Raw genomic sequence first — 17114 nt, 5'->3', positions numbered from 1 at the left:
TGTCTGTAAAGGGGAGACTCGTGGGTACCCATAGAACCCATTTTCATTCACATATCTTGAGGTCAGAGGTCAACGGACCTCTTTGAAAATGGCCGGGCCAGATTATCCTCGCCAAAATGTAGCGCAGGATTGGAGCGTTATTTAGCTTCTTTTGCGACAATCCATGCCGCAGTATGACCAGTATCTTTATTCAAGCTTTAAAACTGAGCCCACTACAACCTCCGAAAGATCGTTTGCATTAATGCATTAAAGAAATTAGTGGCATTAAAACAAATTTGCATTAACATGTTATTATTTTTTTAACTTTTACAGCCCTATTCTTTATATATTAAATTATGCAGATTGTGAACTAGAGACATACAGCATGCTGTAAACTTGTTTTTATCAGTTTCTGCCACCTCAAAAACTTTTTGGTACCCAGCATTCTTCACAACTGTAGAGTGAGAACTTATTACTGTGATGACAACACTCTGAATGTGGCCATCACCGCAACACTTCTCTGTATGTGTGAAGAGGAACTGAAGTTAAGTTTATGTAACTCACGCTGACAAGCAGTGTATTGGCTTGTTACTGCTCTAACTCTAATTGACATCAGTTACACACCTGGGCAAACTCACAGAATAGTTTGTTTAAGGGGTTTCTATGATGAGCATTTTTGAGCATCTGATCTTGCGTTCTGTTGCATTTGTGTTTCAAATTTCGAACTTGTTTAAAAACAATTTGAGGAAACTAAAGATACAGTAACTGTTCATTCAGGGGTTAACTGTAAACAACCTTGATGATAAAATATTATCAATGCTGCTTTATGAAATACACTGTATGAAATATAAATTATGTAAAATGTGAAATAGAGTGCTTACATCCTCATATTTCTTATTTGTTGTGATTTTGTTCTCGGTCCATGAAGAGAAGTGCATCATAAACAAAACAAGAGAGGCACCGATGACAACATTAAAACACTTTATTCATGTTTAAGCAGTCTTATCAGCAACAAGACAACTGGATTGCTTTCTATGCTATTCAAATATCAGACAAACATTAAATTACAGGTTTGAGCTTTAAAGGGACAGTGTGTAGGATTTAGTAACATCTAATGTTGTGTTTGCAGATTGCAACCAACTGAGTACGCCTCCGTTCACTCCTCCCTTTCCAAGACTGTGGTAACGTGAGACACAGAGTGCAAAACTGTTGTAACGCTGTTCGCCTCGCTCAGAGGCCATTCTTACCATAATAACACTACTTTGGGAGCAACGGTTTCAGATGATTAAACACTAATGAAAACATGGTTATGAATATTATATTTCATTTTTGTTAATAGCTCCCCCTAAATGCTGCACACTGTTCCTGTAAAGGGGAACTACTCCCATTTTCAAAATTCATACATGTTATTCCATTTTCATTTACATATCTTGAGGTCAGAGGTCAAGGGATCCCTTTGAAAATGGTCATGCCAGTTTTTCCTCGCCAACAATTAACGTAACTTTGTAGCGTTATTTAACCTCCTTCATGACAAGCTAGTATGACATGATTAGTACCAATGGATTCCTTAGGTTTGTTTTTCTAGTTTCATATGATGCCAGTATCTTTTAGCTTTAAAACTGAGCCCGTTACAACCTAAAAATCACAAGTTGCATTAATAAGTTAAAGAAATTAGTGGCGTTAAAATTAATTTGCGTTAATGCATCATTATCGCATTAACTTTGACAGCCATACCGTAAAGTTCTCTCTGTTTATTTTATATTTCTGTTTAAATGTGAATTATTATTATTATTATTTGATTTGTTTCTGTCAGTTTGATAATCTCTGATAAAGTTTCTAATTTTATTTTAGCTCTTAATATCCTCCTCCACTGTGGACACGCTCAAGGTAATTATACAATTGTCTTGTTTTATATATTCACTCAAGACAAATCTCCACCAACTGTATCACTCTTCACCACATCCTATTTCTGTGTGCTCTGTTTTGTTAATGTACGATAAATACATTGACAAAAAAGGAAAACACATTTCACTCTCTGCATCTTGTGTTGGTTTCTAGATGCTGTGCTGACCATTGAGCCAAACTGGTCCACTTTCTTTACTGGAGAGTCTGTTACCTTCATATGTGACATGAGGGACAGAAAAGACACCGATTGGTCGTACGCAATCTGGAAGGATGGTCATGAATTTCTCCGCTACAACTCAGATAAGAGACGTACATTACAACCTCTAGATACAGGAGACAGTGGTGAATACCAGTGCCGTGGTTCTCTCAAGAGTCAACCAGATTCTAGAAAAGAAAGTACTAAAGTCTCTCTAACTGTATCAGGTAAGTGATCAAAGTTTTACCATCATGACCAAGTTCACTAAAAGCACTTATTCATTTATGAGCCATTAGGGGTGTAATGATTCATCTACTACATCGATGTATCGATTTATATTCCTACGATCCAACTACATCGATAGGTACTCGGCAAGTTGTCCTTCACGGGGGACGTATATCGATCTAAAATCCATTTGCAAGTTAAATAATCGATTGTATCGATACTAAGAATTTGTATTTAGGCACCACAAACGTTACATGGATGTATTTAGAACTTTTATTTGTAAAGAAATGTTAAACGTTATACGTCATCGACATGCGCCAGATTGCCGGCTCTGCAGCGTGAGCGTGCATGCAGATGAACGGCGCCTCTTTGCCGAGACTCCTCGCTCTCTCACCCGGTAGCGGCGTGGAGGGAGACGGGCACCGGTCTGCATGAGCTGCTGGCGTTGCGATGCAGAGGAGCCGGTCGGCAGAGTTTACGTGACAAAGTGTTATCAATCCACTTGATGAGGGCGGCTTCACCCACAGGGTGCTTTCCCCGTGCGCATTTGTGTTTTATTCAGAGAAAATGACCCTTTACCCGTTATGATATCAATGTGCATCACGCAGCATCAGCCTCACGTATCCAGCCGGAAAGCAGACGGTCCGCGAGGCAAAGCATCACGCGAGTAAAGTAAAAAACAAAACAGAAATTCAACTAACGCTAGTCTAACATAGTTTTAAAAATGTTTTTACATGAGTTTTCATTTATGAAAAGATCCTCAAATGAACACTGTAGGTGGTCTACTTGATGACTATAAGCAAATTATTTAAACAGCGTTTGTATAGGACTGATTCTGTTCCAAGCTGATTGATCACTATAAGCGTTGATCACTGTATTATTGCTCTACAGTTTATATTGAAAATGAGAACAGAAGCAGCAGGTTAAACCACTGTTCATTTAACTTGAATAGAAGCTGGTTTATTCTATTTTTTGTTAAATATTGCACTGCCTTGTATCTTGAGAACTGAATCACGTGCAGTTTGAGGCAAGTCATAGTCAAATCAGCACACTGACACACTGACAGCTGTTGTTGCCTGTTGGGCTGCAGTTTGCCATGTTATGATTTGAGCATATTTTTTATGCTAAATGCAGTACCTGTGAGGGTTTCTGGACAATATTTGTCATTGTTTTGTGTTATTAATTTATTTCTAATAATAAATATATACATACATTTTCATAAAACAAGCATATATGCCCACTCCCATGTTGATAAGAGTATTAAATACTTGACAGATCTCCCTTTAAGGTACATTTTGAACAGATTAAAAATATGTGTGTGCGATTAATTTGCGATTAACTATGGACAATCATGCAACTAATTGCGATTCAATATTTTAATGGATTGACAGCCCTATTGAGAACATAGATCACTGATACATTTTAACAATTGGTCATAATGTTCCTTTAATTTAACTGATTTACTAAAACAAGGTATGACCTGTGTTACACAGGCAAAGATGTGATCCTACAAACTGCTGCATCCACCTTGTTTGAAGGAGAATCAGTGACTCTTCGCTGTCGGCATCGTGATCAGACAAAGAAGAATGCTGCCTTCTACAAAGACGGATCGCCTATGGAAATTGACACAAACCATCAGTCACCGATGATATCAAAAAACACAGTTCAAATAATATCAGATGGGAGTTCTTATACGTGTAAATTTGATGAGGACGAAGAATCGGATCCAATAAAACTGAGAATGGAACGTAAGTAGTTTTCATACTAAGGAGCAGCAGACATGTAGCATTCCCAGAGTGAAGCAGAGTGATGATTTCTCTGAACTATCTTAGAGACACTAAACACTTAACAAAGGGAAACAAGAGAAGGCTGTGTTAAAATATCATTCATTTTCACAGTGTGTTTGTATCTTTTAGCACTTTTATTAGTAAAGAAATGTTAAACGAAGATGCAGATGAACGGCGCCCCTTTGCCGAGACTCCTCACTTTCTCACCCGGTAGCGGCGTGGAGGGAGACGGGCACCGGTCTGCATGAGCTGCTGGCGTTGCGGTGCAGAGGAGCCGGTCGGCAGAGTTTCACTTTAGATGCGTTACCTGACGAGGTGTTATCAATCCACTTGACGAGGGTGACTCACCCTTTCCACGTGCGCACTAATTTTTTATTCAGAGAAAATGACCTTTTTCCCGTTATGATATCAATGTGCAGGCAGCATCAGCCTCACCTATCCAGCGGGAAAGCATGTTTTCATTTATGAAAAGATCCCAAATGAACACTGTAGGTGGTCTACTTGATCACTATAAGCAAATTATTTAAAAAGCGTTTGTATAGGACTGATTCTGTTCCAAGCTGATTGATCACTATAAGCGTTGATCACTGTATTATTGCTCTACTGTTTATATTGAAAATGAGAACAGAAGCAGCAGATTAAACCACTGTTCATTTAACTTGAATAGAAGCTGGTTTATTTTATTTTTTGTTAAATATTGCACTGCCTTGTATCTTGAGAACTGAATCAGCAGGTCCTAAAATTGCACTTTTTATTATTTTCAAATAAAAGGTGTATGTATTTGCCATTAATCGTTGTTTACTTGTTTAAATCCATAATTAATTTATCCCTGATTCCCTTACAAGAAAGACTTTGAGGAATCCTGACCTGCCCTGTCCCGTATCAGCTATTTATTTTACAGTCACACTGATTGAATTTTTGGCAAAAAAAGTTACTATGACACAAGCAGTGCATGTAAACTACCAACGATCCATCACAACATGTCTTCATTCTGTGAAATCCCTTTCTTACAGAGAAACCTCAGCCTGTCCTCACTGTGTCTCCATTATGGCTGAGTCCTGGAGACTCAGTAACTCTGAACTGCAATGTTAAAGATCCGTCTGCAGGATGGAGGTTCTACTGGTATAAGGCTGTTCCCAAACCAGCAGGCTACTACTACTACAGTTATGATCTGCTACCTGGCAGCACCAATGGGACTGAACAGGATTCCTACATCGTTCATGGACAAACACACACAGCAGGATATTACTGCAGAGCTGGAAGAGGAGATCCAGTGTTTCACTCTGACTACAGTAAACCTACGTTTGTCTGGTCTGGAGGTAGGTCTGTTTTGACTTTTCTATTATTGCACAATGGATGAAATGTACTTGTTGTGGTGACATTTTCCCACACACCAGCATCAGGTCAAATGTTGAGTATTACTCTCTAAAATAGAATGATGTTGTTGGCTGATTCATCTGCTAGTCTGGACTAGGGATGTTAATAATTAATAGTTAATTAAAAAGATTTAATTAAAAGCTGAGCGACTCTCAGAGGAGTGGCCTGTCACTATAAGGAGAATAGCTGGTCCATCTTAACAGCCCACCAACAACGGCATGGTACCAACAACACAGATTCTTTATTTATTTAACAATTCTCTCCAAAATGCATTGTATACATAAATTATACTCTCGCCTTTTCTGCTTGCTCTCTTCTTCGCGTCTTCTTTTTGGGATTCAAGTGGATGTTATACACCCAGAGGGCAGTAATGCAATTAGTGCATGCTTGCATTAATGCCTTCTTTGAACTGCTGATTCCTGTGTAGTTTGCATACATGTCATCCCTGCACTAATTGCATAAATGTGCACTGTGTTACACTGTTAGACAATTCAGAGCCGTTTAAGCCTCAACAATGAAAATTATTAAATCCACAATAAACCTAAAGGATTATTTTTATTGTGGTCTTTTTAATCTTAATTTGTTGTGTTTTGTTTTTCCCATCATTGTGTGTTTTTCAGATGTTCATTCAGCAGCGTCTCTCACAGTGAGTCCTGACAGAGCACAGCACTTCATCAATCAGTTAGTGTCACTGAGCTGTGAGGGAAACTCCACCAAGTGGAGAGTGATGTGGTTTTATGAATCTGGCTCCCTGATAGACTGTACTATCTGGGGGACAATGACTGGATCCACATGCACCATAAACCGTTACTGGATAAGTGGAGTGTACTGGTGTGAGTCTGAAACAGGACAGTTCAGCAATGCAGTCAACATCACTATACAGTGTGAGTTTTGATTAACATATTTTTGTTTCTGAAGTATTTCAACTTTCTATCATATAGTTTGAAATCTGTAGGTGACTAGTATTAACCAAAATTATTTTCAAAATGAATAACTTGATATCTCTTTTAACAAACCATTAAACAAACTTAGTTTGTTCCAGTGTAATGTTTATAGGAAAATGTCATATGGATTTTATTGCCCACTGACGTTTTTATGCCAAAATCCATCCACCATTTATTTTATACTCGAGGTAGCTGTAGAGTTATCTGACTCTAGATTGGCTCCTCAGTTACACCCACAATCAAAATAGGTTAGTAGACTATTCTGTAGCACACTGCCACAAAGTTCACATTGAACATATTTAGTATTCAATATAATTGTAACAATGTACATCACCAAAGTGCCACCTTTTCCATCATTCAATTTTTAACAGACGATGGTATTATCCTGGTGAGCCCTGTCCATCCTGTAGCTGAGGGACATCCTGTCACTTTTGGCTGCAAGCTGAACACAGAAAAGGTTCTTCATGATGTGGATTTCTATAGAAACGACAAACTCATCAAAAACCATACCAATGGGGAGCTGATTATCTCTGCAGTCTCAACGTCAGATGAAGGCTTTTATAGATGTAAAGGAAAAGAGTCACCACCAGGTTCGCGGAATTGGACGTCAAAAGAGAGTTGGATGTCAGTTAAATGTGAGTTTGATTTTGATTTAGTTTCTACAAAATTCATTTACAGGTTCCATAAGCTTTATAAAGTGCATTTTGAATATAAATAAATATGAATTTTATAGTTTTTTTCTATGAAATAAGCATGTGACCTGTTATGACCCCCTCAAAGAATCTGATTCAAGAACCGTTATGAACCAGAATCTGAATTGTTAAAATCCAAACGATACTCAACCCTAATCGAGGGTTTATACAAGTGTATTTGAGTGTATGTGTTTTAATACTATCTATTCATGATTTATGTGTATTTTGTATTTGTGTGTATATTCTAAAGATGTACCAGCGTCCGAGCCTGAAAAGACCTCTCCATTTCCTGTGCTGTTGATTGTTGGGCTGGTTTGTGGAGTTTTACTGATTATTGTCCTGCTGCTGTTTCTGTATCGCTACAGAAAGTCAAAAGGTGAGATCTTTTCCTTCTGATAATAGACTGATTCTGATGTATTTACATGTACTGTAGTAACAATAGAACAATTTACAATACAAAACCATGTAACAGCAAATGTTTTTTTTTTTGTGTCTTTTTTACAGATTCATGCTTTAAGAGGTTGGTACAACACTCTCTTCTCTCATTCTGAACATAACAGCAGTAAATTACACGTTCCTTATTAAATCCACTGTATTTACTTCCTGTTTTGGGCCCACCAGGTCTCAGAGCACCAATCAGGGTCCTGCTACAGACCACATGATCAACCAGGATGAAACTCAAAGCAGAGTATATGCGTCTCTTCTCCATGGTCAGCCTTAATCCTGATTCATTTTTATCATTTATCGTTAACTCATTTCTATTTGTGGTTATCTGTTTTAGAAGATAGTAGAATTCATATTATTGGATTCAAGTGATTAAAATGACCTTGGTTTGATTCTCACTGCTCTGTAGGTGATGTGTGTCTCTATGCAACAATCCAAGGCGTTGAAGAACCTGGAAATGGTACAGTATATACTTTGTGTTTAACATGGAGCAGTTTGAAATACTAGGATAAATAGATTAAGTGATTGATTGATAATCCATTGAGTTTAAAAATGTCTATATTTTAAGTGAATCCAGTGATGTCATATGTTCTTTGACTGAGCTTAAATCATTGATTGCTAAGAAAGGTGAGTGCTTTATTTTATGTAGTGAGAATTGTAATAGTTGAGATGCTTTTGTACTTAAATAAAGTATATGATTGTCTTGTCATGCATTCATCTGATCCTTCCAACAGGGGAGAATAATGAACCAGAGGAGAGAGTTTACACAAATGTGACGACAAGATCAGCTGCAGGTACAGTCAAGTACAAAAGACTTTGTGCTACATATAAATATTCTATATAATGAAAGTTTTTATTGTGTGTTGTGCTGCCTGCCTGACACTATTGACACCACCATAGATAATTGCATTCAAAAATACTCAGTGACATGAGTAAAGTGTCATAAAGCACCTTTAATTCTTACATAACCCTAAATTGTTTTTCTTCCAGATCAATGAAGAGATCTGTATGAACAAAACCAATGGAAATAGATGACAACATGAAAAACCACATCCTTGTTTAAACAGTATTTGCAGCTTTTGTGTAATTATTGTTTGCACTTCTGCTTTCCTTTAAGCCAGTATTTTGTACAGTTAACCTAGTAGCAGATCATTTAAAGGAAATGCATCATATGGCTTTGATATTCTGTTGTTCTTGGTACAAGACTACAGATTATTACATATAATAATTAAATGTATTTAGTGTTTATGTCCTGTATTTCTTCGTCGGTACAGATTAACGTCCTTTTGTTTTTTAATACAGGCTGGTTCAAAAATCAGCAAAAGGAACTTGTTTGAAATATTTGAGTTTCAGTACCTTGGTGATAGTTCAGCTATAAAATCAGCATCTCTTTCATTTTTGATGAAAAAGCTTTACACATTTATAACATTTAATCTGTTATCAGACAACATATCAAGTTTCCGTCTGTCTTTTTTAAAAATCGTTTGATTGATACTGTATGTATTTTAGTTTCACCTGGATGAATTTAGTATGTTTTTTTTATGTTTGACCATTTTATGCATCAATAAACTTCCAGCACGAAGCTGTCAGCAGAGTTTCTAATTGTCATTTCTTTCTCTAAAAACTGATTTTAGATGAAATCTAAAATTTTCAACAATTGTAAACTAGAGAGAAACAAAAAAATAACTTGACAAACTACTGATGCTTTGTGCTCACTACAACATTTTTACTTAATCTTTACCATTCAAACAAAGAAAGATTCACATGTACTCACAGAATAACCTCAGCACACCGAGCAAAGTGCGTCCCGTCCAGCACTGACACTCCGACTCTGCTTCTGAGAAACTGTTTCAGCTGGCAGGAATCTGAAACTTCTGCACATGAGACAAAAAACAAGTATGTTTTAACACCAATTTGGGTTCCGGCTTTTATACATTTTGACCTCTTCTTCCTTCCTCTGTCACAAAACAAGTGTAAGTCGACGTTCATTTGTTATTTGATGGCACAGAAAATGCAATACTGAATATCAAACATTTACATATATACACACATTCAGTATGTATAATGTACTGCATATAAACATGCATTTGATACTTATTTAATGTAATACACTTCATAATTAATAACAGAAAAAATGTGACCAGGAATATATTGCGTACTCTGACAGAACGATAATGATGATTATGTTTATTAGATTACCAACAATAAGCAAGATAATACAATTAACTTCATATTTATGTCTTTATCTGCTTACTGCTCTTCAGAGTGGAGCCTTTCCCAGCATGCATTGGGCTAGAGGTATGGAGAGACTTAGCTGTGGCCATATTCCATATTACAATACATTATATAACTGTAAAACATACACACTGAGAAAGTTTGCCCAGGCTGGTGGACGGTGCTTGGTATCTCCTCAACTGATCCCAACATGACGGCCGGGTCACAAACCTTATCATTTTACAGCTGAAAAGTACACTACAAGATGATTCTGAAAACATTTGAGATGAGAAATAGGCATTACAGTAACAACATATTGATTCATATTTGATCAGCGCTCCCTAGTTTGACCGTTTGATCGGAGTTCGTGAGTGATTGACAGCTGCCTCCGTTGAATGAACAGCCAATAGGAACGCTCTCTCTCTGAAATGACCTGTGATTGGCCAAAGTCTCCCGTCACTTTTTAAAGCCTGAAAACAGAGCCATGAGGAGGTGCAGAAATCTAGTTTTCTCTCAGAACACTTGAATTACAATATGCTGAAAGGTTATTATGGGACCACTTATCATATCACATTTACTCAGGAGGGTGTTAGAGACACAAACAGGATGTTCTGTACATGCTTACAAAGATACGTACACGTGACATGACACATGGTTGCAGGAGCACATAATACACAAAATGATACACAAAGTAGAAGCATTTCTCAGAAGCAGAGTAACAGTGTCAGTGCAGGAGCTGAGGATGGACACACTTTGCTCTGCGTGCTGAGGCTTTTCTGTGAGTACATCAGTGACTTTTTCTGAGTTAAGCCCTCACACCACTTCGCTGGGTTTGACCACATTGACATTTTGACAAACTTACACTTCCTGCCCAGCCACTGCAGACGGCATGCAGGGTTAGGATTGCATTAAGTAGTAAATAATTATCATAATAAATAATTGTTGGATATTTTGCATTGTATAATATCTATCACAGTGGTGTTTTGTTCACATATCACAAAAGAGCAATAATGGAAATGATATAATGAACTATCTACTATAATCCAAATTCACTGTATTATCAGAGCTTTTGGTGTAAAAATTACTTTTAAAGATGAAGATGACTTCCCATTTTGGAACACAGCAGAACCTGAGATGATGTGGATTGCACAAATTATGCTGTGGTCAAACCCAGTCTAGTTATGTGAGCTTTGTGTAAAAGATAGGAAGCACAGACTCAGAGAGGAAGTTAAAGAAAACGCCCCAAAGCTACCTTTTCATGCTTTACGATACACAAAGTAGAAGCATTTCTCAGAGGCACAGTAACAGTGTCAGTGCTGGAGGTGAGGATGGGACACACTTTGCTCTGCATGCTGGGGCTTTTCTGTGAGTACATCAGTGACTTTTTCTGTTTTGTTGCCATTGATAAAACTTTTTAAATGCCTGAGGTTAGGATATATTTAGGGCTGTCAATCGATTCAAATATTTAATCGTGATTAATCGCATGATATTCCATAGTTAATCACGGTCACATCTTTTATCTGTTCAAAATGTACCTTAAAGGGAGATCTGTCAAGTATTTAATAGTCTTATCAACATTGGAGTGAAAAAAACTATGCTTGCTTTATGCACATGTATGTATATATTTATTATTGGAAATCAATTAACAACACAAACCGTGACAAATATTATCCAGAAACCCTCACAGGTACTGCATTTAGTATAAAAATATGCTCAAACCACAACATGGCAAACTCAAGCCCAACCGGCAACAACAGCTGTCAGTGTGTCAGTGTGCTGACTTGACTATGACTTGTCCAAAACTGCATGTGATTATCATGTCTGTAAAGGGGAGACTCGTGGGTACCCATAGAACCCATTTTCATTCACATATCTTGAGGTCAGAGGTCAACGGACCTCTTTGAAAATGGCCGGGCCAGATTATCCTCACCAAAATGTAGCGCAGGGTTGGAGCGTTATTTAGCTTCTTTTGCGACAATCTACGCCGCAGTATGACCAGTATCTTTATTCAAGCTTTAAAACTGAGCCCACTACAACCTCCGAAAGATCGTTTGCATTAATGCATTAAAGAAATTAGTGGCATTAAAACAAATTTGCATTAACATGTTGTTATTTTTTTAACTTTTACAGCCCTATTCTTTATATACTAAATGATGCAGATTGTGAACTAGAGACATACAGCATGCTGTAAACTTGTTTTTATCAGTTTCTGCTGCCTCAAAAACTTTTTGGTACCCAGCATTCTTCCCAACTGTAGAGTGAGAACTTATTACTGTGATGACAACACTCTGAATGTGGCCATCACCGCAACACTTCTCTGTATGTGTGAAGAGGAACTGAAGTTAAGTTTATGTAACTCACGCTGTCCAGCAGTGTATTGGCTTGTTACTGCTCTAACTCTAATTGACATCAGTTACGCACCCGGGCAAACTCACAGAATAGTTTGTTTCAGGGGTTTCTATGATGAGCATTTTTGAGCATCTGATCTTGTGTTCTGTTACATTTGTGTTTAAAATTTTGAACATGTTTAAAAACAATTTGAGGAAACTAAAGATACAGTAACTGTAGTGTGTAGGATTTAGTAACATCTAATGTTGTGTTTGCAGATTGCAACCAACTGAGTACGCCTCCGTTCACTTCTCCCTTTCTAAGACTGTGGTAACGTGAGACACAGAGTGCAAAACTGTTGTAATGCCGTTCGCCATGCTCAGAGGCCATCCTTACCATAATAACACTACTTTGGGAGCAACGGTTTCAGATGATTAAACACTAATGAAAACATGGTTATGAATATTATATTTCATTTTTGTTAATAGCTCCCCCTAAATGCTGCACACTGTTCCTTTAAAGGGGAACTACTCCCATTTTCAAAATTCATACATATTATTCCATTTTCATTTACATATCTTGAGGTCAGAGGTCAAGGGACCCCTTTGAAAATGGTCATGCCAGTTTTTCCCCGCCAACAATTAATGTAACTTTGTAGCGTTATTTAACCTCCTTCATGACAAGCTAGTATGACATAGTTGATACAAATAGATTCCTTAGATTTGTTTTCTAGTTTCATATGATGCCAGTATCTTTTAGCTTTAAAACTGAGCCCCCTACAACCCAAAAATCACAAGTTGCATTAATAAGTTAAAGAAATTAGTGGCGTTAAAATGAATTTGCGTTAATGCATCATTATCGCGTTAACTTTGACAGCCCTACCATAAAGTTTTCTCTGTTGATTTTATATTTCTGTTTGAATGTGAATTATTATTATTATTATTTGATTTGTTTCTGTCAGTTTGATAATCTCTGATAAAGTTTCTAATTTTATTTTAGCTCTTAATATCCTCCTCCACTGTGGACACGCTCAAGGTAATTATACAATTGTCTTGTTTTATATATTCACTCAAGACAAATCTCAACCAACTGTATCACTCTTCACCACATCCAATTTCTGTGTGCTCTGTTTTGTTAATGTACGATAAATACATTGACAAAAACGAAAACACATTTCACTCTCTGCATCTTGTGTTGGTTTCTAGATGCTGTGCTGACCATTGAGCCAAACTGGTCCACTTTCTTTACCGGAGAGTCTGTTACCGTCATATGTGACATGAGGGAAGGAAAAGAGACCGATTGGTATTACAGATTCATGAAGGATGGTCGTGAATTTCTCCACTACAACCCACATAAGAGATATACATTACAACCTCTATATACAGGAAACAGTGGTGAATACCAGTGCCGTGGTAATCTCAAGAGTCAACCAGATGTTAAAAGAGAAAGTAATAAAGTCTCTCTAACTGTATCAGGTAAGTGATCAAAGTTTTACCATCATGACCAAGTTCACTAAAAGCACTTATTCATTTATGAGCCACTAGGGGTGTAATGATTCATCTACTACATCGATGTATCGATTTATATTCCTACGATCCAACTACATCGATAGGTACTCGGCAAGTTATCCTTCACAGGGGACGTATATCGATCTAAAATCCATTTGCAAGTTAAATAATCGATTGTATCGATACTAAGAATTTGTATTTAGGCACCACAAACGTTACATGGATGTATTTAGCACTTTTATTTGTAAAGAAATGTTAAACGTTAAACGTCATCGACATGCGCCAGATTGCCGGCTCTGCAGCGTGAGCGTGCATGCAGATGAACGGCGCCTCTTTGCAGAGACTCCTCGCTCTCTCACCCGGTAGCGGCGTGGAGGGAGACGGGCACCGGTCTGCATGAGCTGCTGGCGTTGCGGTGCAGAGGAGCCGGTCGGCAGAGTTTACGTGACAAAGTGTTATCAATCCACTTGATGAGGGCGGCTTCACCCACAGGGTGCTTTCCCCGTGCGCATTTGTGTTTTATTCAGAGAAAATGACCCTTTACCCGTTATGATATCAATGTGCATCACGCAGCATCAGCCTCACGTATCCAGCCGGAAAGCAGACGGTCCGCAAGGCAAAGCATCACGCGAGTAAAGTAAAAAACAAAACAGAAATTCAACTAACGCTAGTCTAACATAGTTTTAAAAATGTTTTTACATGAGTTTTCATGTATGAAAAGATCCCAGATGATCTCTGTAAGCGGACTACTTCATTACTATAAGCAAATGATTTAAACAGCGTTTGTATAGGACTGATTCTGTTCCAAGCTGATTGATCACTATCAGCGTTGATCACTGTATTATTGCTCTACTGTTTATATTGAAAATGAGAACAGAAGAAGCAGATTAAACCACTGTTCATTTAACTTGAATAGAAGCTGGTTTATTCTATTTTTGTTAAATATTGCACTGCCTTGTATCTTGAGAACTGAATCAGCAGGTCCTGAAGTTGCACTTTTTTATAATTTTCAAATAAAAGGTGTATGTATTTGCCATTAATCGTTGTTTATATCCATAATTCAATTATCCCTGATTCCCTTACAAGAAAAACTTTGAGGAATCCTGAGCTGCACTGTCCCGTATCAGCTATTTATTTCAGTCACACTGATTGAATTTTTGGCAAAAAAAGTTACTATATCGATTTCAAATCATTGAATCGTATTGTATTGCTCTGGATGAGCCAAATATCGTCCTTGAAATTTTATCGGGATCATAGAAATTGATACTTATCGTATCGTTGTAAAGAAGTATCGTTACACCCCTATGAGCCACGTTGATATGATCACCCTGTATGAAGCCTCCTCCAGGGGAAATGTACTCATTCATTACTTAATGAACCATGAGAGTCACTATTTATTTCAGAAAGTGACTTTGGCAACTTCGTCTGTCTCCAACGTAATGTTGAATTCTAATTATGTTAAAAACTAGGGCTGTTAAAGTTAACGCAATAATAACACGTTAACGCAAATTTGTTTTAACGCCACTAATTTCTTTAAAGCATTAACACAACTTGTGATTTTTAGGTTGTAGAGGGCTCAGTTTTAAAGCTAGAAACAGAAGATACTGGGATCATCACCAAGAAAACCTAATGAATCCATCGGTTTCAACCATGTCATACTAGCCTCCTGAGAAGGAGGTTAAATAACGCTCCAAACTTTCGCTAAATTTTGGGGGAAAAACTGGCATGGCCATTTTCAAAGGGGTCCTTTGACCTCTGACCTCAAGATATGTGAATGAAAATGGGTTCTATGGGTACCCACGAGTCTCCCCTTTACAGACATGCCCACTTTATGATAATCACATGCAGTTTGAGGCAAGTCATAGTCAAGTCATCACACTGACACACTGACAGCTGTTGTTGTCTGTTGGGCTGCAGTTTGCCATGTTATGATTTGAGCATATTATTTTTTATTGCTAAATGCAGTACCTGTGAGGGTTTCTGGACAATATCTGTCATTGTTTTGTGTTATTAACTGATCTCTAATAACAAATATATACTTACATTTGCATAAAGCAGCATATTTGCCCACTCCCATGTTGATATGAGTATTAAATACATGACAAATCTCCCTTTAAGGTACATTTTGAACAGATACAAAAATGTGTGATTAATTTGCGATTAATCGTGATTCAATATTTTAATCGATTGACAGCCCTATTGAGAACATAGATCACTGATACATTTTAACATTTGGTCATATGTTCCTTTAATTTAACTGATTTACTAAAACAAGGTATGACCTGTGTTACACAGGCAAAGATGTGATCCTACAAACTGCTGCATCCACCTTGTTTGAAGGAGAATCAGTGACTCTTCGCTGTCGGCATCGTGATCAGACAAAGAAGAATGCTGCCTTCCACAAAGACGGATCGCCTATGGAAATTGACACAAACCATCAGTCACCGATGATATCAAAAAACACAGTTCAAATAATATCAGATGGGAGTTCTTATACGTGTAAATTTGATGAGGACGAAGAATCGGATCCAATAAAACTGAAACGTAAGTAGTTTTCATACTAAGGAGCAGCAGACATGTAGCATTCCCAGAGTGAAGCAGAGTGATGATTTCTCTGAACTATCTTCGAGACACTAAACACTTAACAAAGGGAAACAAGAGAAGGCTGTGTTAAAATATCATTCATTTTCACAGTGTGTTTGTATCTTTTAGCACTTTTATTAGTAAAGAAATGTTAAACGAAGATGCAGATGAACGGCGCCCCTTTGCCGAGACTCCTCACTTTCTCACCCGGTAGCGGCGTGGAGGGAGACGGGCACCGGTCTGCATGAGCTGCTGGCGTTGCGGTGCAGAGGAGCCGGTCGGCAGAGTTTCACTTTAGATGCGTTACCTGACGAGGTGTTATCAATCCACTTGACGAGGGTGACTCACCCTTTCCACGTGCGCACTAATTTTTTATTCAGAGAAAATGACCTTTTTCCCGTTATGATATCAATGTGCAGACAGCATCAGCCTCACCTATCCAGCGGGAAAGCATGTTTTCATTTATGAAAAGATCCCAAATGAACACTGTAGGTGGTCTACTTGATCACTATAAGCAAATTATTTAAAAAGCGTTTGTATAGGACTGATTCTGTTCCAAGCTGATTGATCACTATCAGCGTTGATCACTGTATTATTGCTCTACTGTTTATATTGAAAATGAGAACAGAAGCAGCAGATTAAAGCACTGTTCATTTAACTTGAATAGAAGCTGGTTTATTTTATTTTTTATTAAATATTGCACTGCCTTGTATCTTGAGAACTGAATCAGCAGGTCCTAAAATTGCACTTTTTATTATTTTCAAATAAAAGGTGTATGTATTTGCCATTAATCGTTGTTTACTTGTTTAAATCCATAATTAGTTTATCCCTGATTCCCTTACAAGAAAGACTTTGAGGAATCCTTTATTTTACAGTCACACTGATTGAATTTTTGGCAAAAAAAGTTACTATGACACAAGCAGTGCATGTAA

General features: G+C 37.5%; 1 protein-coding gene across 1 annotated transcript in view; it reads left to right on the top strand.

Annotated features, from left to right (window-relative positions):
- Positions 1 to 17114, top strand: part of LOC141761165 (basement membrane-specific heparan sulfate proteoglycan core protein) — a 68461-nt gene that overhangs the window by 48553 nt on the left and 2794 nt on the right. Inside the window, exons 17-20 of the mRNA XM_074624470.1 lie at positions 2038 to 2307; positions 5106 to 5411; positions 6090 to 6353; positions 6785 to 7048. Of these exons, the coding sequence (XP_074480571.1) occupies positions 2038 to 2307; positions 5106 to 5411; positions 6090 to 6353; positions 6785 to 7048 (1104 nt within the window). The remainder of the gene's footprint in view (positions 1 to 2037; positions 2308 to 5105; positions 5412 to 6089; positions 6354 to 6784; positions 7049 to 17114) is intronic.

Source organism: Sebastes fasciatus, chromosome 22, assembly GCF_043250625.1.
Source record: "Sebastes fasciatus isolate fSebFas1 chromosome 22, fSebFas1.pri, whole genome shotgun sequence".
NCBI lineage: Eukaryota > Metazoa > Chordata > Actinopteri > Perciformes > Sebastidae > Sebastes > Sebastes fasciatus.
This window is presented reverse-complemented; position numbering and strand designations above follow the sequence as displayed.